General features: G+C 31.5%; 1 protein-coding gene and 2 long non-coding RNA genes across 3 annotated transcripts; all 3 read right to left on the reverse strand.

Moving 5' to 3' along the window:
• Positions 1–421: 421 nt before the first annotated feature.
• On the reverse strand, positions 422–4,561 carry LOC121226837 (uncharacterized). The gene is made up of 4 exons (XR_005924527.1): positions 4,305–4,561; positions 3,442–3,636; positions 2,719–2,827; positions 422–690 (listed from the first exon to the last, which is right to left on the reverse strand). It is a non-coding gene; the product is annotated as an uncharacterized lncRNA (long non-coding RNA).
• A 12,346-nt stretch (positions 4,562–16,907) lies between these two features.
• Positions 16,908–19,577, reverse strand: LOC121226838 (transcription factor SCREAM2). Its single transcript, XM_041110475.1, has 4 exons — positions 18,688–19,577; positions 18,312–18,437; positions 17,959–18,132; positions 16,908–17,165 (listed from the first exon to the last, which is right to left on the reverse strand). The coding sequence occupies exons 1-4, from the start codon at positions 18,763–18,765 to the stop codon at positions 17,079–17,081; spliced, it is 465 nt and encodes a 154-aa protein (XP_040966409.1). The 5' UTR covers positions 18,766–19,577; the 3' UTR covers positions 16,908–17,078.
• A 189-nt stretch (positions 19,578–19,766) lies between these two features.
• LOC121226839 (uncharacterized) lies at positions 19,767–23,931 on the reverse strand. Its single transcript, XR_005924528.1, has 3 exons — positions 23,644–23,931; positions 22,781–22,976; positions 19,767–22,165 (listed from the first exon to the last, which is right to left on the reverse strand). It is a non-coding gene; the product is annotated as an uncharacterized lncRNA (long non-coding RNA).
• Between the last annotated feature and the right edge of the window lie 2,837 nt (positions 23,932–26,768).

Here is a 26,768-nt window from a genome sequence, read left to right on the forward strand (position 1 = left end):
GATAATTACTTAGTTTTATGCTAAAGTAGTAAATTTAATTGATTTACTCATAATCATAGTCATAATCATAGTAATGTTGAAAGTAACTTTCATTTTAGTTACAAACTTAGTTAAGTTAATTGTTTTCTGTTAATTAATGAGACTTTGATTTAATGATAAAGTTGAGTTTACCATGACTTTAAAATTTCAAATTCAGGTCTTACACTATAGCAGAACTGACTTTTAGCGGCGTTTTTTAGGCCTTTAGCGTCGCTTTTAAGCGCCATTAAAACTATTTGCGACGTTTTTACAAGCGCCGCAAAAAACGTCTCTATAGGTGCTGCTAAATTTTGCGGTGTTTATTTGAAAAAAATAAAAATATAAAATTTTCTATTAAAATTCATTATCAAATTAAAATAAAATAAAAATATAGAATCAAAACTAAAATAAATAATAAAAATTAGATTAAATATAAATATAGAATCAAAATAATAAAGCACCAAACTTATATACTGCCCACCATTATAAGTCACTAAAAGCAAGAAAAACAAAATGACTTAATTCATGGAATTCACGAATGTTAACATTAGACATGAGTTTAAAACTTTGCCTTCGGAAGGATGTTCAAAACCAGAATCCACAATAGATCAAAGCAGCTCCAGTTTTAGCAGAAAGTTTCTGAATCCCGAACTGTGAATTCCAACATACCCCCTACACCACATAAAAAAGAACATTGCTTTACACTAAAACTAGCAGATTATATTAGAACATTGTTTACCTTAAAAATATGTATAAATTAAAATCAACTAAGGCTAAAATACATTAATTTATTAATGATTTTTCAAAAAATTATTAAAATATTTAAACAAATAATATTATTATAAATTTAACACGCAGAAGAACAAGAATACAAATTAATTATATATATATTTGACAATTATTCATACTGGTTGTATTTTTACATGCCAATAAAAAGCAATAAAAGCAACGCTTTACCCTAAAAGACTAGCGTTGAATCATGGTATCTGAAAAAACTTAAAGAAATAGAAATGATTGTAAAGAAGCAGTGAATAAGAACATTACATACTATGAATTTATATTCAATGCACTCTCTGTAAATGGTTATCAACATGGAAATGAAAGGATCCTTATATGAAACAAATGGTAAATTTTGAATTTGGCAATTGAATCTTCATATCCTTATATGAAGTTTGGTCGGCAAATGAAAATGAAAGAAAACTAAAGCAACATGGTTCCAAAGGTAGAAAGTTATCTAAGTTAATGTCTTCGTGCACACATTTGTCTAAACCAATAGCTCTACCATGCTTTTATACTTAGGAAGACTCAATTAAGGACTACCACAAATGATGAATGCTAAGTAGAGAACCACAAAATAAAAAAACAAGGTAATTAAAAAATGTAATAGTTAAACTCAAGTATGTTATTCAAGTAATAAAAAAAGATTCAGGTTTAATTATGAGCCCGGGAAGTGAGCTGAAGTACTTTACCACTACAATCAATGAAATCTCTTCAGCCTGGTGTGAACTCAGTAAGCCTACAGTAGCAACAAAAAGGTACCTACTTCTATGGTCTTAAAGTTAAAAGAAAAAACAAAAACCAATTCCATAATTTCATTCTATGGCATGAAAATAATCAAAAGCAAGTTCAATTTTACATCAGGCATCCTTGGTCTGCCTAACAATATAGTCAGATTCACATCTAGATTATTAAATGATTATTCAGTTTCATACCAAGAAATTTAAAGAGTTTAAAAGTAAATCTAAGTTTCATGGTGTAAAAAAACTTAGTATATCACAGTTAGCAATCGAAAGAAATACAAAATTGGAATTTGGAATGATACCCTTCAAGGTCAATACTCAAAGCTTCTCAGCTGACATAAGAAACAGAAAGCATAAATACTAGGGTCCAAAATTGAACTGAGCTTAAAAACTAATCAACATCCAATAAATTGAAACCAGAACACCCAGAGTAGCAAAAACAGCTGCAGGATTCTTTTAAATATTAGCACTAGAAACAAATTTGCACCAACATTCAAAGAGGTAATAATCCACAACTTCAATTTACAGCATTCAATCCACAACTTCAATTTACAGCATTCAAACACTTCAATTTGCAGCACTTTAACACTTCAATTTACAGCATTAAAACACTTCAATTTGCAGCACTTAAACATTTCAATTAACAATATTTATAGCACTTCAATTTGCAACATTTAAGCACTTCAATTTACAGCATTCAAACACTTCAATTTGCGGCACTTTAACATTTCAATTAACAACATTTAAACACTTCAATTTGCAGCACTTTAACACTCAATTTACAGCATTAAAACACTTCAATTTGCAGCACTTTAACATTTCAATTAACAACATTTAAACATCTCAATTTCCAGCAACTAAACACTTCAATTTGCAGTACTTAAACACTCCAATTTATAGCACTCTAACACTTCAATTTGCAGCACTTTAACAGTTCAATTTACAGCATTTAAACACTTCAATTTGCAGCACTTTAACATCTCAATTAACAACATTTATACACCTCAAGTACTGCGAAATGGAATAGCTTTGTCCTTTTTCCCCTTTTTTTATTACTATTAGTAATCACTAGAGGACTGGTGGTAGCATAGCAATATTAGTTTTTTTTATAAATAAACAAATAAATAAGATCATAATGTTTTGTATAACTTAAGATCAAAGAAATGTTTATGGCGTATACCTGAACTTTGCATCATTCTTAGGAATTGAAGGTAGCCTAGTCAGCCTTCTGGTAGAAACACTTCCTCCAAGATTTAAATGATAATGATATATCTTATTATCACTAATGCCTACAGCCAGACACAAAATTGACTTTATTAAATACATAACGAAGAATTTAATAGAAGGGACACACACACACACACATATTAACATCTCAATTAACAACATTTATACACCTCAATTAACATCTCAATTTCCAGCAACTAAACACTTCATTAGTGATGCACTAGCAGGTTAATTAGAGCCTGAAATTTACTTCAAACATTTTACTTTAGAAATTGAGGGTAGTAAGCAATTTATTAAAAAATTTAAAAAAAGTTATATAAGATTTTATTATAAAATATTTAATAAAAAAGATAAATTACAAATAATTATAATTAAAATTAAATGAATATAATGAAACTTAACCAAACCAAAAGATATTGATTCATTGAAGTTATCAAAACCTAAATTGATATCCACAAATTTATCATTCTCTTCTCATTTCAGCTAAACTTCGTACATAAACCACATGTCATTATGGAGGTGAAGTTAATAGTTAAACAATGAAGGTAATCATTTTAACTAAAATCTTGGTTCACCTCTCTGACTTGTGCAATCAATAAACATTTCTAATGAATTTGAAATTAATGAAAAAGAATATATAAATCAAATGCAATTCAAGCAGTGAAATTTGAAGTACCTTTTTTACTCCTTTCAGCAAACATATTTCTCCCAGTAAAAACTGCTATAGGGAACGAAAGAATTATTTGGCTAATGATGCCTTTATTCCATATGGTGATAGAAGTCACATAGATCACACCTCAAGCAAGCCGTATGCAAAACGTAAACTCTCATACATCAAGATTTCAACAGCATCTTGTTCAGTAGCCTTTTCCTGATGATGGAGAAAACACTTATATTAGTTAACTGCTGAAATCCCATATTCAGTTCTACTACTGGAAACTTACAAAGAGCCTATTCAATCACCTCTAAAATGTCAAAGCTAAATAAATATATCATCAGTTCCTACTGTTTGTGGAGGAAAAGAATTTCAAACCATGAACTAATGAAAGCAGCTAATTTCAACAGCTTAACAACAAATGTACCCTTTTCCTATACCGATATGAATAGTTCTCTCATAGGCAATTCATCAAACATAAGGAGAGTAAACTTTAGATTCTTTACCATACGCAATCCAACACAAAAAAAATTCCTATAATTCTATAATCTCAATTGAATCCATAGAGAAACCCAAGAAACGGCTGGAACAACACATTGCGGCAGATTTTAAAGAGCACCTCAAAGAAAGAAAGAAAAAAGTCGATGGCATAGAAAATAAAATAAAGAAAACCCATTAACAGGAAAACGTGAATGCGACTGATACCTTGAATTAGAAGAAAACCAGTAGGAAGAAAACCAGTAGGTTACCTTCAATCTAAGCAGGGAGAATACACTACTAAAAATAGTAATGATTTAAAGCTATCCAGTAAAATTGAAAGGAAAAAAAAAGAAAAAAGTACAGGACATGATGGAAAGAAAGTTAAAAGAGATAAGCCGACTCACTTGACGACCATCGATTTCATGTGCTAAGACTCGAACATGCTCGATAGCTCTGGCTTCACACAGTTCTTCGCTCTGCTTTGCTTCCAAAAACCCTTCGTGCCTTTTTCAGTTTCTTTTTTTCTTTTATTCCAGATCGAGAAAAGAAAAGTAGCTAAATTTTATTTGGGAGATTTAGGGCAAGTGACATAGATGAGAAAAAGAGGGAGTAACGAGCGGGTAAGAGTGAGCGGGATTTTGATTTCCCTTTTTTTTGGTAAAATAATGGCTTTTTGCGGCGTTTTAAAAAAAAGGCAGTATAGCTTAATTTTTTGCAGCATTTTTAGCATAAACGCTACTATAGCTTAGTTGGTTAAGTTTGCTTGCTCTTTACCTTAGTACCTGGGTTCAAATCTCATTGTTAGCAATTTTGAATCTTTTTTGTACCCCTCCGTACCTTGCTCTTTTTTGTACTTGCATTTATTATTTTTAATCAATTAACTCTTCAATATTACATTAATATATATTATTAGTACAATAATATAGACGGATTGACAATTTGAGCTACATATTACAGTAATACATTAACATTAATATACAGGCACATAATACATTAATATATATTATTAGTACAATAGTATAGAAGGATTCACAATTGATATACGGGCACATACATAATTTGAGCTACAATATTATGAATATTAAATCGCTAAAGCTAAAATTTTAGAATTGTTGTATAAATTTTTAAAATTTAATAAGTGTAAAGGATAGGTGCAATAAATTATACATAATACAAGATTTGTGTTTTTAAGATATTATTAGAATAAAAAAATATATCTTATACAAAAATAATGACGGTACTAAAATATACAAAATATTGCACATAATTCATTCCTTGTTTCATTGTAATAATCTTACAATGGTATTTCTATATATTTCATTTTTTTTTGCACTTCAATTTTGTTTTCCTCTATTGTTTCATGTTCACTTGAATGTGTACATTTATCCAATTCTCAATTGTTTTGTACATTGAAAGTTTATCTATTATCTCTTAAATAATTTAAACTATAATCATAAGTTTAATATATTCAAATTAAGATTATCTCTTTTACAATTATATAAGAAATCATTTAATATATAAATTAAAAAATACTAATTAATCTAAACCCTAAACCTCTTAACCCCTATCCCATAAACACTAAACTCTAAACCCTTAACCCTTAACCCCAAACCCTTACACCTTAAACTCCAACCCTAACCCCTAAACCCTAAATCATAATCCCTAAACCCATAATTCATCATAAACCTTCAAATACTAGTTAACTCCTAAACCTTAAACCCTAAACCCTAAACCATATATCTTAAACTATAGTTAACTCATAAACCTTAAACCCGAAACCATATATCTTGAACCATAAACCATAAACTATAATGATAATTAATTCGATATTTTAAATTTAATACTATCTTTTTACGATTATATAAGAAAATATTTAATATATTGTATAACCATAAATTTTAATAATTATTGTTTTAGGGGTTATAGATTAGTGTTTATGATTTTTTTGGGTTTAGGGGTTATATGACTTTTAGCGGCGTTTTACCAAAAGTGCCGCTAATGTTCTGGTTTTTAGCGGCGTTTTATCAAAAGCGCCGCTAATGCTCTGGTTTTTAGCGGCGTTTTACCAAAAGCGCCGCTAATGCTCTGGTTTTTAGCGGCGTTTTTCCAAAAGCGCCGCTAATGCTCTAGTTTTTAGCGGCGTTTTGCAAAAAGCGCCGCTAATGCTCTGTTTTTTGCGGCGTTTTTTACTAAAACGCCGCTATTGCTCTGTTTTTCGTGGCGTTTTTGGTAAAACGCCACTATTGCTATGTGTTTTTACAATTTTTGTGGCGTTTTTTTGATAAAACGCCGCTAAAAATGCCGCTAAAGCCCTATTTTCCTATAGTTTACTATGTTAATCATGCTTAAGTAAGTCAATTATTGAATTATTTGAGAGTAGGTTAATTTATTAAATTATTTATTCAATTCAATACTTATAATAATTGATTTTTATGCTAACTATTGCTATGATTGTAAGTTAGAGCTTAAAAAACTGTTACCAGTGAGGCTTAATACATTTATTATTATTACTATATTTTCAATCAAAATAAAATTATATAAATTTTAAGTTAGGACATACACTCAACACTTCTTAGTAGTTTTACTTAATAATTTTTAGCCATTTAAATAACTTGCTTTCAACAAAGGAAAGTGTTATACCCTTTCCACTATTCAGACACGTGTCAATATTAGACACATTGTTGACCCAAGCGTTGCCTCCTTCTGAAGCAGTGTTTTGGCAAGCCACTTGTTCTCAACCGCCCCCTCAACTTGGAAGAAGGCATCCACCCACAACTATATGTGAACGCACTTCCAAGATAATAAATGATCTATTTAGGTATAACAACTTCCTATTGATAGAAATCCACGATATACGGTTGTGATTATTTTTTATGCATTTAATAGGAATGAATATATATCCCACCACGTCATCCTAATGGACAAAAAGACGTCCCTTATAAATACCCTAAAGATAGATGAAGAAGGGATTATCTTTCACCTTAAAATCACTCAGAACAATTATCTTCTTGATCAACATGCCCTCTTTTATTCACTCCAGCCCTTGACTTCTTTAGATGAGCCGACTTCCTTCGCATCACCATGATCTTCTCTTTGCTTCTTCTTATCCTAAGCACTAGTTGAACCTTATATCAATAGGAAGGATATAATGTAATTTTAACCAAAATAGCATTTTTAATTATTTTGAAGATGTCTTAATTTTTATTAGAGTTTTACTCATTATTCTAATTTTAAATTTAAATTTTAGTAATTATTTTTTATAGACTTAATGACAAATTTGGTCACTAACGTTTACATGTTTTATCAAAATGGCCCTAATTGTATTTTTGAGCCTCTTTTGGCCATCAACCTTTGTTCTTTTTTTTAATAGATTTGATAAAAGTACTATTAAAAAGCTAACAAGGTGATATGGAATTTCATACATGGAATATTTTTGTTGAGTATGCCTCATATTTCAGTCAATTTTGAGTGATAATCTCTCAACTAAATTTTGTTTATTTGTTTTAGTCAAACTCTAATTAGTCTAGATTATTTTATTATTATTTGACCTACAAATTTAGCCTATAAATAGACTCTTTTACAACATTAGAAAATACACTCATTAAAGATTAGAACTCATACACTTTTAGAGAATTTTGTTTTTACGTTTTGAGAGTTCTATGTTTTCAGGTTTTGTGATTTAATTTTTTATCTTCATCTTTTGTACTCTTTGTTCTTTTACCACTATAGTAAAATTGTCTTTGCCTGTTTTTTTATCCTCTTTGGGGTTTTTTCACGTTACATTTTTGTATTAAATTTCTCAATTTCTTCTGCTAATTTTTACTTGTTCATTGCTTAATCAGGTCGATCCCCAACAATTTTTAATAATATATAATTTATTATTTAGATAAGCTAAGAAAATAATTACATGTGAAAAATAATAAAATAAATAAATAATTCATGAAGTTAAAAAAAAACAACTCTAAATTTAAAGAAAATAAATGTAATTATCTAAAAAAAAAGTTTCAAAATGAATGCACACATCCCGTATTTTCAGTTTGATTTATTAATTATATTTTTGAAACCTCTCAATAAATAAACGTATGCATCCATTTTGAAATATTTTTTAGATAATTACGTCTATTTTATTTAAATTAAGAGTTTTTTTTAATTTCATGCATGATTTATTTATTTTATTATTTTTCACAATTAATTATATTATTGGGTTACGTAAGTAATAAATTACATCTCATTACAAATATTCCACATCATCCACGTTAAATTTTTAATGGTACTTTCATTAAATCTGTTAGAAAAAGTAGTTTAAAAAAAAAGTTAATGGCCATAAAAAGGTTCAAAATTACAATTAGGACCATTTTGACAAAACATGTAAAGATTAGTGGCTAAATTTGTCATTAAACATTTTTTATATTATAACAAACTATTTTATTACTTATGTAATAATTAAGTTTTAAATTATATTAAGACGCTAAAAAACTAAACAGGATAATAGTATATCTAAATTTCAACGTGTAACATTTCCAACATCTTCCTCTTTTTCTAAATTGTGGACTCTTTTACATTATTAGCTTCATCTCAGCTTAAAGCAGGAGAATGCTAACAAGCGATTTTAATGTAATGAAAAACTGTTTAGAACTACTATGGCTCAAAATAGAAAGATCATAAATACATTAGGTGAGCAATATAATGTAGTTTACTTGTATATTATCGCATCCATTCGTGTAAAAGAAAAATAATTGAAAAGGTTAGGAGATTTGGAAGACAAATAAAATAAATGAGTTTTTGTTATATAATTTGAATAAACTGATTGAAAATATCAATTTTGAAACTTTGTAGCCAAGTCCCAATTAAATTTTGAACAAATAAGTGAAATTAATTATATTAATACTACAAATTTCTTTTAAAAAAACATTAAAATATAAATGATACACATCAGGTCATATGTGCATTAAATCATGTGATTAAATGGAGTTTTTTTTGTTACTTTTATTTAATTTGATTAAAAGTTGGCTGAATGATACATATATTAATTAAAAGTCATATATCAATTTAGTCACATGAAAATTTTATCATTCATCATCCATCTTTTAAAAAGATTATGGATGATACATACATGTCCAGTTAGCATTAGACGAACTAACTTTTCGTCGGAAGAACTTCGTAATAGTTTTTACTGGAAGCTTGGGAATGTAAAGTCGTTGCTTACTAATTCTGAATGGCATATAAGAGGCTTGACTGGATCTGACATCTGTTTAGTGTGCGGATGAGAGGTCGAGAGTCGCCTACACGTTATGAGAAATTGTGTGGAAACCTCGGGGTTGTTTAGAAAAAGATTTTACCCACTTCGGCACTTACCATGTTCTTCTCTCACTTAATCTCTATTTGGTTTACTAATAATTTGACTAATATGTAGGGCAATGATATGAAGAATGTTGAGTGGGAATCTCTGATTGGGGTCTTGAGCTGGTTACTTGGAAGCGAAGGAATCCGTTTATTTTCAATAATGTCAATTTTGATTCTAATGATATCCTGAGGATTGCTTTGGGTTCGACTAAAAACATCTTGGAGGCTAACAATTCTAAGCCAAGTCATAGTAATCTAATGGCCAAGCGAATTGTATGGAGCTCCCCTCCGAATAGTTGAATTAAAATCAACACCGATGGGTCTGTGAATACCATAACCCTCGTTGGATTGATAGGAGGTAGGGTGTGGAAGCAATGACAGCTGGATACTAGCCTTTAATCGTCAGATTGGCATTAAGCTCAATGTAGTTGTGTTTATCGATGATATTTTGGTCTATTCGAGAAATGAAACCGATCATGCTGAACACCTGGGATTAGTGTTGCAAATTTTACGGGATAAGTAGTTATATGCTAAGTTCAGTAAGTGTGAGTTCTGTTTAAGAGAGGTTAGCTTCTTGGGTCATGTGGTATCCGCATCGGGTATTCGAGTTGATCCGAGCAAAATTTCAGCCATACTTAACTGGAAGCCTCCGAGAAATATTACTAACGTTCGGAGCTTTTTGGGACTTGCCGGTTACTACCGACGGTTTGTAAAAGGTTTCTCGATGATAGCCACACCAATGACGAAACTACTTCAGAAAGATGTTAAGTTTGAATGGACAGAAAAGTGTCAGAAAAGTTTCGATCAATTGAAAACTCATTTGACGGAAGCTCCAGTACTAGTGCAGCCCGAATCAGGCAAAGAGTTTGTCATTTATAGTGATGCATCCCTACTTGGGTTGGGCTGCGTATTGATGCAAGAGGGTCGAGTTGTAGCTTATGCGTCGAGACAACTGAAGCCACATGAGAAAAATTATCCGACCCATGATCTTGAACTAGCTGCCATCGTGTTCGCTTTGAAAATATGGCGACATTACTTATTTGGTGAGAAGTGCCATGTCTATTCGGATCACAAAAGTCTCAAATATTTGATGACTCAAAGAGACTTGAATCTGCGACAAAGACGTTGGCTCGAGTTGTTGAAAGATTATGAGCTTGTCATTGACTATCACCCGGGAAAGGCTAATGTGGTTGCGGATGCCTTAAGTAAAAAATCACTGTTCGCTTTACGAGCGATGAATGTACACTTGTCTGTTCTATCCGACAATGTGTTAGTGGCAGAATTAAAGGCCAAACCATTGTTGATTCATCAAATTCGTGAAGCTCAAAAAGTCGATGATGAACTGGTTGCAAAACGGGCTGAATGTGTTTCGAATATGGAATCAGAGTTTCAAATTGATGATGACGATTGTTTGAGGTTCAGAAGTCATTTGTGCGTTCCAAGAAATTCAGAACTTATTTCGATGATTCTGAACGAAGCTCATTGTAGCCGAATGTCAATTCACCTGGGGAGTACGAAAATGTACAACGATCTGATACGTCAGTTTTGGTGGCATGGTATGAAACGAGACATTTCCAATTTTGTTTCGAAGTGCTTAGTATGTCAGCAAGTGAAGGCGGAACATCAAGTGCCTACGGGTTTACTTCAGCCGATCATGATACCTGAATGGAAATGGGATCGAGTCACGATGGATCTTGTATCTGGGTTGCCAGTGTCGGCAAGTAAGAAAGATGCGATTTGGGTTGTTGTTGATAGACTGACTAAGTCGGCTCACCTTATCCCCGTACGCACGGATTTTTCATTGGATAAACTAGCTGAATTGTATGTTTCTCAGATTGTGAGATTACACGGGGTACCTATTTCTATTGTGTCGGATAGAGATCCGAGATTCACCTCACGATTTTGGAAGAAATTGCAAGAAGCTTTGGGTACCAAATTGCATTTTAACACCGCTTTTCACCCCCAAACCGATGGTCAATCCGAGCGGATAATTCAGATACTTGAGGATATGTTGAGATGTTGCATCCTCGAGTTTAGTGGTTCATGGGAACGGTATTTACCTTTGATTGAATTCGCTTACAATAATAGTTTTCAATCAAGTATTAAGATGGCGCCTTACGAGGCTTTGTACGGTGGTAAATGCCGTACACCATTGTTTTGGACCGAGCTCGGTGAAAGTAAAATTTTCGGAGTTGATTTGATTAAAGATGCTGAACAGAAAGTAAAAGTAATCCGTGAAAGTCTGAAGGCAGCCACAGATCGTCAGAAGTCGTACGCGGATTTGAAACGAAAAGACATTAAATATCAAGTGGGAGACAAAGTGTTTCTTAAAGTTTCCCCTTGGAAAAAGATACTCAGATTTGGCCGTAAGGGCAAATTGAGTCCGAGATTCATTGGGCCGTATGAAATCTCCGAACGAGTTGGTCCAGTTGCATATAGGTTGCTTTTACCCCCTAAACTTGAAAGGATCCACAACATTTTTCATGTTTCGATGCTTCGACTTTACAGATCTGATCCTTCGCACATAATAAGTCCCTCTGAGGTTGAAATTCAAGCCGATATGAGTTATGAAGAAGAACCAATTCGTATCCTAGCTCATGAAGTGAAAGAGTTGCGAAACAAAAAGGTTCCTTTAGTAAAAGTGTTATGGCTCAAACACGGGATGGAAAAAGCTACTTGGGAACCCGAGAACTCTATGAAAGAACGATACCCAAACCTATCTACCGGTAAGATTTTCGGGGACGAAAATTTCTTAAGTGGGGGAGAGTTGTGACAGCCCTAAAGTGACCCTAGTCGGAAAGCGGTTTCGGGACCGCTAAATCGAGTCACCAAATTATTTGAATATGATAATTATTGTCTAAAATATGTGAATATGAATGTGTGAAAGTTTTAAGCTTCGATTTAGTTAATTGCATGTGAATTTAGTTAATAGGAATTATGTGTGACACTTTTGAAATGTGATAGGTTAATCTATAAGGATCTATTAGTGCATATAATCAAAAGGGTGGACTTGCATGTCAATTTCCCCACTTAATTAGTAGTGGTCGGCCATGACAATGAGGGTGGACAAAATGTTATGGGTAAAACATGTCATAAACATGTTGTGTTAATGCTTTATGTTAGAAATAATAAAATAAAAGGGTTAGTAATAAAATAAGGGGATGAAGGGTGATGAAAACAAAGAAAAGAAAAAAATGTTCATCCTTTAACATCTTTGACCGAAAAATCAAAGGAAAAGAAAGGGAGAAAAGTTGAAGAGGTTCGGCCATGCATGTAACTAGGCTAAGGTATGTTGATGTTGTTCCATGAGATTCATGCATATTTTTTGTTGTTAGCTTGAGTTCTACCTAGCCCATGGTTTAAATCTTTGCTATGTGATGGAGATGATATTCGGCCATGGGTGTTGTCTTCTTGGTTGGTGTTTGATGTTGTGGTGATGAGGCATGAAGATGAGTTAAGTTTCGGCTAAGGTGGATTTGTGTTGATGTAATTTGCATGCTAAATGTGAAGCCTTGTAATGATACATATGATGGTGGATTGATGACTCTTGGATTTTCTTTTTAGCATTTTTGAGTTAGACATTAAGTTCTTTGTTTAACCCATGACCAAATTGAAATGGTATGGTGTCTTGATGCATTCGGCCATGGTAGGAAGTAGAAGAGAAATATGGTTGTTGTTCATGTTATTTGGATGAAAAATGGTAGTAAGGTGAAGTGCAAATGTTAGTATTTAATTACTAGTGTATATATGTGTGTTAGCCGAGTTTTGAACTTGAAACAAATGGTATGTAGTCAATACAAGTAACCATATTTGTAGGAAGTATTAAGCATATAATTGGCCTCAACATAGACATGCATATTCGGCCACATGAGGTAGATTGGTGTTGCATGTATTCGGTTAGAGGCAAGCACATTGATGCTTTTATCTTGACTTAGATAATCGGCTCAAGGAGAATTTGTTAAAGTGCTTAGTTAATTGATATTAGGTTAATGATGTGTGTATTCGGTCATAAAGGTGCACATGAGGAGATGTTAGATTAATTGTATTAAATTGCTCAATGTGATTAAAAATGCGTATGACCATTTTGTATTTGAGCTAAAGGTGGCCATATGACCTATCAAACTTCTTGTCATATTCGGCCATAAGCTAGCATAATGAGACTTTAATAAGTTAAATTTGTTTGAATTAGCTCAAGAGCTTAGAGGACCAAAGTTGGATAAGGGAAAGGAAAAAGTGATCGAATAGCCGCTGAAATCGTTCGACAACATCCGAGGTAAGTTTTTGAGTAATGGATCTTAGATTATGATTCGATTAGATCATGTTTTAAGTAAATCAAAATCATGCTCTTTGTATGTAACTAATGAGCCGAAAATGATAATGCTTGATAAGTGACTTGTGTTTGAATTCTAGTTATGAAAATGAAATATAGATGTGTCATGATGTATTGATATGTGCATGGATATTCGGATGATAACCGGGCTAAGTCCCGAAGGCATTTGTGCTAGTGACCAATTCCGGGCTAAGTCCCGAAGGCAATTGTGCGAGTTACTATAACCGGGCTAAGTCCCGAAGGCATTTATGCGAGTTACTATAACCGGGCTAAGTCCCGAAGGCATTTGAGCAAGTAGCTATATCCGGCTAAATTCCGAAGGTACTTGGTTTGGGAATGAGCGATCTTGCTGTAATAATTTCAATTAATACGCTCGTAAAATCCCAACGATGAGGTGCGTTTCGTATATGCATTGGAGTAGTTGATTCCTTTTAAATATTATTCGCTCAGACAATTAATGAGCTTCCGGCCTTTGGTTAAGTTGATCCCTTATGTGTGAATATAAGGGTTGGAAATGTGAAGTAGGACTGATTTTTGAGAATATGTGTATATGAAATTATCCGTTTAGTTATATGAATGCTATACATCAGTTTTGCCTAATTTCATTGCTCAAAACTTACTAAGCATTAAATGCTTACTCCATTCTTTGAATCTTTGTTTTATAGATTTTGGTTCGTCAGCTATCGGACTCGGGATTGTCGAAGTCGAAGTCGTCCACACTATCAAAGCCTTTTGGTACACTTTTGGTTGAACTCTGAAAATGGCATGTATAGGACTACCCTTTTTGTTGTTGGTTATGTACCATTTGGTTTTGTATAAATTTGGATAGCCATGCGAAAATGGCTTATATATACTTTGAGCATAGCATTATAATCATTTTGTATGTTGTTCATTGAGAGGTATGGAAATGTTTGGTAACGATTAGCCATTGGAATGGTTAATCATGATCATTTTGGTGCTTTGTATGACAAATTCTAGTTGATTCATGGAAAACCATGAAATAGGTAAAGTTTACCTTAAAAACAGATGTTGACAGCAGCAGTGGTGTGGATTTGAAAAATCGTTAAAAATAGTAGGAATGGAATTAAATAGTGAATAAATTATGTAATCTAACCTTGATGAATCTATTTTCATATGAAAGTAACGAAACGATCATAAGAGCCGTATTTTATGAGATGTTTAAGTTTTCGTGAAACAGGGCCAGAGCAATTTCTGGATCCCCTGTTCCGACTTTGGAAATTCACTATAAATTAACCAGAGATAATTAGAAGTCATGCCCTATATGTACAGATTCCTTTTCGAGTCTAGTTTCTTTAGAAACAAACGGCATAAGTATTGAAGCCCTGTACAAGGAGATATATAAGTCGTAATGCATGCAGGTCAGAGCAGTCGAACCCTGAAACAGGGGAGACTTTAACTAATAAACTGTACTAATTGGCTTGACCAAAAATTCTAGAAAACAATTTGTATATGGGTATATGAGTCTAGTTTCAGGTAAAATTTACGAAACTGGTTTTCGAGTTTTGGAACTCAAGATATGATTTTCAAGGTAACAGTGACGCAGTTAGCCAGCTTGTCTGGAAATTTTTAAAATGGACTGTGAAAATAAATGAAATAAGTCCGTAAATACCTCGTGTTCGACTCCGTCAACGGTCTTGGGTACGGGGTGTTACATACTACCTCTTATGAGGCCTTGTATGGCCAACCTCCACTATTGCACTCTCGTTACTTAGTAGACAGAAGTTTTACAAGAAAGGGAGGCAGCCTTGAAGATGTTCAAATTTTACCTACATAGAGCCAAGGATAGAATGAAAACATATGGTTAACAAGAAGAGGAGCGAGAGGGAGTTTTTAATAGGAGATATATTGTTTTTTAAATTACACCATATTGACAACATATAGTTAAGAGAAGGGGAAATCAAAAGCTTGCTACCAAGGCTTTTGGTCCCTATCTAGTGGTGGCTAAAGTGGGTAAGGTGGCTTATAGGTTGCAGTTGCTTGAGGGTTCAAGGGTGTATCCTACTTTTCACGTGTCCTAGTTGAAGAAGCATGTAGGGAGAGGGTCATGCCAAGCTAATTTGGCTGTTGTGTTTCTGATGATGTAATGGTTAAAGAACATTTAGCAATTTTGGACAAACATCTAGGAAATGTGGTCATCGAGCTATCACTAAAGTGATGGTGTAGTGAACCAATTCCTTTTCTGAAGATGCAACTTAGGAGAGTCTTCATGATCTGAAACAACAATTCCCTTCTTTTAATCTTGGAGATCAAGGATTTTGTTAACAAGGGAAGACTTGTTATGGTTTGAATAGTTTGTTGTGGTAAATGGTGTCGTATATGTTCTTGTGCAGTTGTTTAGTAATACGGTGTGTTTTACTTTTGTTATTTGTAATGATCTATAACAACTTTTAATTATTTGATTGTGATAAATAGGTGGGAACAATTATTTGATTTCTCAAGAAAACTGCAACCAAAACTCTCTTCTCTCTTTCTTTTCTTTTCTCTCTCGTTCTCCTTATTTTTCTTTTTTGTAACCTATGTTGAGATTTAAGTTTTGATGAATTTGTACAAAATGGTGCAATTTCCTATATCTAGCGGAATGAGACTAGATAAATCATTGGAAAGTAGCAGTAACTTGGTGAGATTTCTCAAGCTAAAAATCCCTTTCGAGATTGAACCAAATAGGCTATTGTAAAATAGATCAATTGCCTCAAGATCTTGGCATTGACAAAGAGAGAAAGAGAAGCGGAAAAAGGAAAGAAAAAAAATAGAAAAGAAAGGAAAAAAATAAATATGAAAGAAAAAAATAGATTAAAAATAAAAAATGACTTGGCGTGTTTTAATTAGGTAACAGGTGTTAATTTTTATTTGAATAACGAAACATAGTTTAAGTACCACTCCTCACAAAAATAGTGTAAGTATCAACTTGAGAAAATATGCATAGTTTAGATATCAATTTGTGAGTTAAATTTATTTAATATATTGAAGATAGAATTTTTGAACTATATAAACGAATATCTTATTATTTATTAAATATAAATTACTTTTTGTTGTGCTAACCTACTTCATCAATGATTAAATATTAAGTTTAAAATTCACTTTCACTTTTTTCTACTAAATCTATTATATATAGATAAAGCAGTCAATTTATTTATACCAAATTTGTGTGATTTTCCTTTGAAAACCTTGAAAAAAGAGTCTTAAGGATACAAAGTGTCCACTTGACTTCATCATTCCGTAGGTATGAAGCTTTTATTTGATTGGATTTTAAGATAAGATTTCGCATAAATAATCTAATTTTTTGCAGTAATTTCCTTCTAGAGAAGAATAAAAATTCAAATTAACGTGGACGATATTTTTAGATCAGTTACTTTTTGAAAGATTTAAAAAGTTACAAGACTTCCATTGATAATGATAAAGACTTTATATTGCAACTGCTCAAAATAATCGACTAAGAGAATAGCTAATCTAAAAAAAACCACCTTAGGAATCCTAATCATCGTGGCTATATATTTTCACTCCATTTACTGATAGCCTGCATAACTGCTTGTTTCACCATCTGAGCATCTATGCCTTCAGCATTACTTTGGTTCTGAGAATCAAACAATTCAGCATTACGAAGAAACTCAAAATCAAAATTGCATTTGCATTCAATCAATGGAAATTCCATTAGCTTTATAGAATATCCAAGTAAGACAGATACAAAACTAGTTAGTATCATTCATTATAGTGACAGTACAATAAAGGGGAAAAAAATTCCAAAAATGTGTGGTTAAAACTTAAAACCCATTTGCCATTCAAGAAGTTCCTTCTTTCATGGTCGTCGATAGTTGATTTTTAAAAAACCTTTTTAATTAAAGAACATAAAATCAGAAAGCCGACGGGAAGAGAATGAAAATGTATAGGCCTATAAACAAGACAACACATCTATGAAATAACTGTGGGTGTGAAAATAAAACAGTGAGTTACATTCCAAAAATAATATACAAGTACTCATGCGAATCCTATCAAAATTGCATTATAAATTTTTAACAATTAAAATATAATTTTATCATATATTAATTTATGATTTCATTATTTTTAAAAAAATTAAATTAAAATCTTTTCTTTTAAGAGAGTAAAAATACAATTTATGTATATAAATTTTTTATTTTATCATTTATAAAAAGGTTAAAAACTAAATTTTCATTTGGGGTTGGCCCCTGCTGCAAGTATGATCTATGTTGATTGAATCACAAGTGGTGTAATAAATAATTAGTGTTTAGTTTCTAATTGACATCAATATCCTTAGTTTTTAATAAACACCGATCTCAAAGATCAATCACTAGAAAAGTTTTATATTTATATGTATGTATGCAAGTATGTATTCAAGTATGTATTCTTACTTCTCCTCCAATGGCTTCAAGCTGGAAATTCTCTTGGCAAGAAACCCTAGCGTCGAGCACGTCAAGGCCAAGCTCTTCAAAGGTTTCCAATATGGAAACAAGCAAACCAGGGCAATTCTTTTCCAAAAACACATTAATAAGGAAACCTTTCTCTAGGGCTTCCACAGCAACTTGCTGAAAACCAAATAAAAAACTTAAAATCAATTTAAATTTTTTATTTATTTTTTGAAAGAAAATCAATATAAAAATTAGAGGCTGCCCTTTTGGGTTTTTTACTTGCTTCCTAATTAGAAAACAAATGTAGCAGTTAAAATGTATATGTCAAAAAGGAAATAATAGATGAATAGATTCACCATAGGCAGAGGATTCTGGGAATTTGAAATTCCTGAAGTTCCAGTTTCTTGGTTCAGCACTTCCATCTTTTCTTTCAACTCTTCTATGTATCTCGATGCGTCCACAATGATTGAGGTTTTATTTACCTGCAAGAAAACAAATACAAAATGAAACTAAATCACTCATGCCATCCACTCTATTAACCTCATGGACTATAATATGATGGAATTTTTTCGATTCAGCATACACTTTTAACTAATATAACATCACAAGAAACTCAATCACTCAATAGTGTGATCGTTAAGATAGAATAGAAATGAAAAAGAAAACAAAGCAGGAAGTGAAAAGGTAGGATTATCATCCATAAAAGTTAAAAAGAGTTGTAGGCCAAATTACAGCAGTAGAATTGACAACAGAGCGAAGGCGTTGCAGTTTCCGATAGACAGATGCTTTCTTTCGATCTCTGGAAGACATGATTTCTGGCTTTAATATTTAGAATATCAACTTTATCTGTCAAAAACCCTTGACCCTTTCTTTTTCACTGCAAGGATTAATTTGCAAGGGTATTTAAAGAAGTAACATAATATAGTTGTTTGTTTCCTCCATGAGGAGGAGCTCCATTCCCCCCACTTCAACCCAATTTACTGATTTGACCTCCTTCATTTACAAGGATAGAAGTACTGTTAGATATCATCCATGGTGTTCAAGCACAGAGGTTAGCTGCTTAGGGATTTCATAAAATGTATACGTTATTTATAATCTTCAAATCCTTGAAATAAAAGTTATCACGGGCTTAAACATACGAACTCATATTAATATCATTCAAGCACAGAGTCTAATTAGTCTTCATAGTGCTTTGTGACTTTATAAAATGTATAGACTATTCATCACCTCTCAATCCTTAAAATAGACGATACCACTTAAGTACATTTGAATTCATTTCCTTCAAACTATTGCAATCACAGGGATACTAACTAAATTAGAACTCTGCTAGTGAAACCAAAACTTCTTTGATTCTCAATAAAAATGAAAATATAAAAAGTCAAATCATTTTGATAATTACTTAGTTTTATGCTAAAGTAGTAAATTTAATTGATTTACTCATAATCATAGTCATAATCATAGTAATGTTGAAAGTAACTTTCATTTTAGTTACAAACTTAGTTAAGTTAATTGTTTTCTGTTAATTAATGAGACTTTGATTTAATGATAAAGTTGAGTTTACCATGACTTTAAAATTTCAAATTCAGGTCTTACACTATAGCAGAACTGACTTTTAGCGGCGTTTTTTAGGCCTTTAGCGTCGCTTTTAAGCGCCATTAAAACTATTTGCGACGTTTTTACAAGCGCCGCAAAAACGTCTCTATAGGTGCTGCTAAATTTTGCGGTGTTTATTTGAAAAAATAAAAATATAAAAATTTTCTATTAAAATTCATTATCAAATTAAAATAAAAATAAAAATATAGAATCAAAACTAAAATAAATAATAAAAATTAGATTAAATATAAATATAGAATCAAAATAATAAGCACCAAACTTATATACTGCCCACCATTATAAGTCACTAAAAGCAAGAAAAACAAAATGACTTAATTCATGGAATTCACGAATGTTAACATTAGACATGAGTTTAAAACTTTGCCTTCGGAAGGATGTTCAAAACCAGAATCCACAATAGATCAAAGCAGCTCCAGTTTTAGCAGAAAGTTTCTGAATCCCGAACTGTGAATTCCAACATACCCCTACACCACATAAAAAAGAACATTGCTTTACACTAAAACTAGCAGATTATATTAGAACATTGTTTACCTTAAAAATATGTATAAATTAAAATCAACTAAGGCTAAAATACATTAATTTATTAATGATTTTTCAAAAAATTATTAAAATATTTAAACAATAATATTATTATAAATTTAACACGCAGAAGAACAAGAATACAAATTAATTATATATATATTTGACAATTATTCATACTGGTTGTATTTTTACATGCCAATAAAAAGCAATAAAAAGCAACGCTTTACCCTAAAAGACTAGCGTTGAATCATGGTATCTGAAAAACTTAAAGAAATAGAAATGATTGTAAAGAAGCAGTGAATAAGAACATTACATACTATGAATTTATATTCAATGCACTCTCTGTAAATGGTTATCAACATGGAAATGAAAGGATCCTTATATGAAACAAATGGTAAATTTTGAATTTGGCAATTGAATCTTCATATCCTTATATGAAGTTTGGTCGGCAAATGAAAATGAAAGAAAACTAAAGCAACATGGTTCCAAAGGTAGAAAGTTATCTAAGTTAATGTCTTCGTGCACACATTTGTCTAAACCAATAGCTCTACCATGCTTTTATACTTAGGAAGACTCAATTAAGGACTACCACAAATGATGAATGCTAAGTAGAGAACCACAAAATAAAAAACAAGGTAATTAAAAAATGTAATAGTTAAACTCAAGTATGTTATTCAAGTAATAAAAAAAAGATTCAGGTTTAATTATGAGCCCGGGAAGTGAGCTGAAGTACTTTACCACTACAATCAATGAAATCTCTTCAGCCTGGTGTGAACTCAGTAAGCCTACAGTAGCAACAAAAAGGTACCTACTTCTATGGTCTTAAAGTTAAAAGAAAAAACAAAACCAATTCCATAATTTCATTCTATGGCATGAAAATAATCAAAAGCAAGTTCAATTTTACATCAGGCATCCTTGGTCTGCCTAACAATATAGTCAGATTCACATCTAGATTATTAAATGATTATTCAGTTTCATACCAAGAAATTTAAAGAGTTTAAAAGTAAATCTAAGTTTCATGGTGTAAAAAAACTTAGTATATCACAGTTAGCATCGAAAGAAATACAAAATTGGAATTTGGAATGATACCCTTCAAGGTCAATACTCAAAGCTTCTCAGCTGACATAAGAAACAGAAAGCATAAATACTAGGGTCCAAAATTGAACTGAGCTTAAAAACTAATCAACATCCAATAAATTGAAACCAGAACACCCAGAGTAGCAAAAACAGCTGCAGGATTCTTTTAAATATTAGCACTAGAAACAAATTTGCACCAACATTCAAAGAGGTAATAATCCACAACTTCAATTTACAGCATTCAATCCACAACTTCAATTTACAGCATTCAAACACTTCAATTTGCAGCACTTTAACACTTCAATTTACAGCATTAAAACACTTCAATTTGCAGCACTTAACATTTCAATTAACAATATTTATAGCACTTCAATTTGCAACATTTAAGCACTTCAATTTACAGCATTCAAACACTTCAATTTGCGGCACTTTAACATTTCAATTAACAACATTTAAACACTTCAATTTGCAGCACTTTAACACTCAATTTACAGCATTAAAACACTTCAATTTGCAGCACTTTAACATTTCAATTAACAACATTTAAACATCTCAATTTCCAGCAACTAAACACTTCAATTTGCAGTACTTAAACACTCCAATTTATAGCACTCTAACACTTCAATTTGCAGCACTTTAACAGTTCAATTTACAGCATTTAAACACTTCAATTTGCAGCACTTTAACATCTCAATTAACAACATTTATACACCTCAAGTACTGCGAAATGGAATAGCTTTGTCCTTTTTCCCCTTTTTTTATTACTATTAGTAATCACTAGAGGACTGGTGGTAGCATAGCAATATTAGTTTTTTTATAAATAAACAAATAAATAAGATCATAATGTTTTGTATAACTTAAGATCAAAGAAATGTTTATGGCGTATACCTGAACTTTGCATCATTCTTAGGAATTGAAGGTAGCCTAGTCAGCCTTCTGGTAGAAACACTTCCTCCAAGATTTAAATGATAATGATATATCTTATTATCACTAATGCCTACAGCCAGACACAAAATTGACTTTATTAAATACATAACGAAGAATTTAATAGAAGGACACACACACACACACACATATTAACATCTCAATTAACAACATTTATACACCTCAATTAACATCTCAATTTCCAGCAACTAAACACTTCATTAGTGATGCACTAGCAGGTTAATTAGAGCCTGAAATTTACTTCAAACATTTTACTTTAGAAATTGAGGGTAGTAAGCAATTTATTAAAAATTTAAAAAAAGTTATATAAGATTTTTATTATAAAATATTTAATAAAAAAGATAAAATTACAAATAATTATAATTAAAATTAAATGAATATAATGAAACTTAACCAAACCAAAAGATATTGATTCATTGAAGTTATCAAAACCTAAATTGATATCCACAAATTTATCATTCTCTTCTCATTTCAGCTAAACTTCGTACATAACCACATGTCATTATGGAGGTGAAGTTAATAGTTAACAATGAAGGTAATCATTTTAACTAAAATCTTGGTTCACCTCTCTGACTTGTGCAATCAATAAACATTTCTAATGAATTTGAAATTAATGAAAAAAGAATATATAAATCAAATGCAATTCAAGCAGTGAAATTTGAAGTACCTTTTTTACTCCTTTCAGCAAACATATTTCTCCCAGTAAAAACTGCTATAGGGAACGAAAGAATTATTTGGCTAATGATGCCTTTATTCCATATGGTGATAGAAGTCACATAGATCAACACCTCAAGCAAGCCGTATGCAAAACGTAAACTCTCATACATCAAGATTTCAACAGCATCTTGTTCAGTAGCCTTTTCCTGATGATGGAGAAAACACTTATATTAGTTAACTGCTGAAATCCCATATTCAGTTCTACTACTGGAAACTTACAAAGAGCCTATTCAATCACCTCTAAAATGTCAAAGCTAAATAAATATATCATCAGTTCCTACTGTTTGTGAGGAAAAGAATTTCAAACCATGAACTAATGAAAGCAGCTAATTTCAACAGCTTAACAACAAATGTACCCTTTTCCTATACCGATATGAATAGTTCTCTCATAGGCAATTCATCAAACATAAGGAGAGTAAACTTTAGATTCTTTACCATACGCAATCCAACACAAAAAAAAATTCCTATAATTCTATAATCTCAATTGAATCCATAGAGAAACCCAAGAAACGGCTGGAACAACACATTGCGGCAGATTTTAAAGAGCACCTCAAAGAAAGAAAGAAAAAGTCGATGGCATAGAAAATAAAATAAAGAAAACCCATTAACAGGAAAACGTGAATGCGACTGATACCTTGAATTAGAAGAAAACCAGTAGGAAGAAAACCAGTAGGTTACCTTCAATCTAAGCAGGGAGAATACACTACTAAAAATAGTAATGATTTAAAGCTATCCAGTAAAATTGAAAGGAAAAAAAAAGAAAAAAGTACAGGACATGATGGAAAGAAAGTTAAAAGAGATAAGCCGACTCACTTGACGACCATCGATTTCATGTGCTAAGACTCGAACATGCTCGATAGCTCTGGCTTCACACAGTTCTTCGCTCTGCTTTGCTTCCAAAAACCCTTCGTGCCTTTTTCAGTTTCTTTTTTTCTTTTATTCCAGATCGAGAAAAGAAAAGTAGCTAAATTTTATTTGGGAGATTTAGGGCAAGTGACATAGATGAGAAAAAGAGGGAGTAACGAGCGGGTAAGAGTGAGCGGATTTTGATTTCCCTTTTTTTTGGTAAAATAATGGCTTTTTGCGGCGTTTTAAAAAAAGCAGTATAGCTTAATTTTTTGCAGCATTTTTAGCATAAACGCTACTATAGCTTAGTTGGTTAAGTTTGCTTGCTCTTTACCTTAGTACCTGGGTTCAAATCTCATTGTTAGCAATTTTGAATCTTTTTTGTACCCCTCCGTACCTTGCTCTTTTTGTACTTGCATTTATTATTTTTAATCAATTAACTCTTCAATATTACATTAATATATATTATTAGTACAATAATATAGACGGATTGACAATTTGAGCTACATATTACAGTAATACATTACATTAATATACAGGCACATAATACATTATATATATTATTAGTACAATAGTATAGAAGGATTCACAATTGATATACGGCACATACATAATTTGAGCTACAATATTATGAATATTAAATCGCTAAAGCTAAAATTTTAGAATTGTTGTATAAATTTTTAAAATTTAATAAGTGTAAAGGATAGGTGCAATAATTATACATAATACAAGATTTGTGTTTTTAAGATATTATTAGAATAAAAAATATATCTTATACAAAAATAATGACGGTACTAAAATATACAAAATATTGCACATAATTCATTCCTTGTTTCATTGTAATAATCTTACAATGGTATTTCTATATATTTCATTTTTTTTGCACTTCAATTTTGTTTTCCTCTATTGTTTCATGTTCACTTGAATGTGTACATTTATCCAATTCTCATTGTTTTGTACATTGAAAGTTTATCTATTATCTCTTAAATAATTTAACTATAATCATAAGTTTAATATATTCAAATTAAATTATCTCTTTTACAATTATATAAGAAATCATTTAATATATAAATTAAAAATACTAATTAATCTAAACCCTAACTCTTAACCCTATCCCATAACACTAAACTCTAAACCCTTAACCCTTAACCCCAACCCTTACACCTTAAACTCCAACCCTAACCCCTAAACCCTAAATCATATCCCTAAACCCATAATTCATCATAAACCTTCAAATACTAGTTAATCCTAAACCTTAAACCCTAAACCCTAAACCATATATCTAAACTATAGTTAACTCATAAACCTTAAACCCGAAACCATATATCTTGAACCATAAACCATAAACTATAATGATAATTAATTCGATATTTTAAATTTAATACTATCTTTTTACGATTATATAAGAAATATTTAATATATTGTATAACCATAAATTTTAATAATTATTGTTTAGGGGTTATAGATTAGTGTTTATGATTTTTTTGGGTTTAGGGGTTATATGACTTTAGCGGCGTTTTACCAAAAGTGCCGCTAATGTTCTGGTTTTTAGCGGCGTTTTATCAAAAGCGCCGCTAATGCTCTGGTTTTTAGCGGCGTTTTACCAAAGCGCCGCTAATGCTCTGGTTTTAGCGGCGTTTTTCCAAAAGCGCCGCTAATGCTCTAGTTTTTAGCGGCGTTTGCAAAAAGCCCGCTAATGCTCTGTTTTTGCGCTTTTTACTAAAACGCCGCTATTGCTCTGTTTTTCGTGCGTTTGTAAACGCCACTATTGCTATGTGTTTTTAAATTTTTGTGGCTTTTTTTGATAAAACGCCGCTAAAATGCGCTAAACCCTATTTTCCTATAGTACATTTAATCATGCTTAAATCAATATGAATATTTGAGAGTAGGTTATTTATTAAATTATTATCAATTCAAACTTATAATAATAATGACATCTATGAGAAGTTAGCTAAAAAACTTTACCATGACTATAATTTTATTATTACTATTTTCAATCAAAATAAATTATATAAATTAATAGACAACACTAACACTTCTATATTTACTTAATAATTTTAGCCATTTAAATAACTTGCTTTCAACAAAGGAAAGTGTTATACCCTTTCCACTATTCAGACACGTGTCAATATTAGACACATTGTTGACCCAAGCGTTGCCTCCTTCTGAAGCAGTGTTTTGGCAAGCCACTTGTTCTCAACCGCCCCTCAACTTGGAAGAAGGCATCCACCCACAACTATATGTGAACGCACTTCCAAGATAATAAATGATCTATTTAGGTATAACAACTTCCTATTGATAGAAATCCACGATATACGGTTGTGATTATTTTTTATGCATTTAATAGGAATGAATATATATCCCACCACGTCATCCTAATGGACAAAAAGACGTCCCTTATAAATACCCTAAAGATAGATGAAGAAGGGATTATCTTCACCTTAAAATCACTCAGAACAATTATCTTCTTGATCAACATGCCCTCTTTTATTCACTCCAGCCCTTGACTTCTTTAGATGAGCCGACTTCCTTCGCATCACCATGATCTTCTCTTTGCTTCTTCTTATCCTAAGCACTAGTTGAACCTTATATCAATAGGAAGGATATAATGTAATTTTAACCAAAATAGCATTTTTAATATTTTGAAGATGTCTTAATTTTTTATTAGAGTTTACTCATTATTCTAATTTTAAATTTAAATTTTTAGTATTATTTTTTATAGACTTAATGACAAATTTGGTCACTAACGTTTACATGTTTTATCAAAATGGCCCTAATTGTATTTTTGAGCCTCTTTTGGCCATCAACCTTTGTTCTTTTTTTAATAGATTTGATAAAAGTACTATTAAAAAAAAGCTAACAAGGTGATATGGAATTTCATACATGGAATATTTTTTGAGTATGCCTCATATTTCAGTCAATTTTGAGTGATAATCTCTCAACTAAATTTTTGTTTATTTGTTTTAGTCAAACTCTAATTATCTAGATTATTATTATTATTGACCTACAAATTAGCCTATAAATAGACTCTTTTACAACATTAGAAAATACACTCATTAAAGATTAGAACTCATACACTTTTAGAGAATTTT

The sequence above is a fragment of the Gossypium hirsutum genome, unplaced genomic scaffold, assembly GCF_007990345.1.
Source record: "Gossypium hirsutum isolate 1008001.06 unplaced genomic scaffold, Gossypium_hirsutum_v2.1 scaffold_494, whole genome shotgun sequence".
Lineage (NCBI taxonomy): Eukaryota > Viridiplantae > Streptophyta > Magnoliopsida > Malvales > Malvaceae > Gossypium > Gossypium hirsutum.

Bases quoted from the DNA above. Each gene is read 5' to 3' on its own strand.
- LOC121226838 (XM_041110475.1), bottom strand. From the start codon at position 18,765: ATGTCTTCCAGAGATCGAAAGAAAGCATCTGTCTATCGGAAACTGCAA. The intron at 18,438-18,687 runs GTAATTTGGCCT...GTTTTCTTGCAG, and splicing joins CTGTTGTCAATTCTACTGCT to GTAAATAAAACCTCAATCAT. The intron at 18,133-18,311 runs GTGAATCTATTC...TTTGGTTTTCAG, and splicing joins CCCAGAATCCTCTGCCTATG to CAAGTTGCTGTGGAAGCCCT.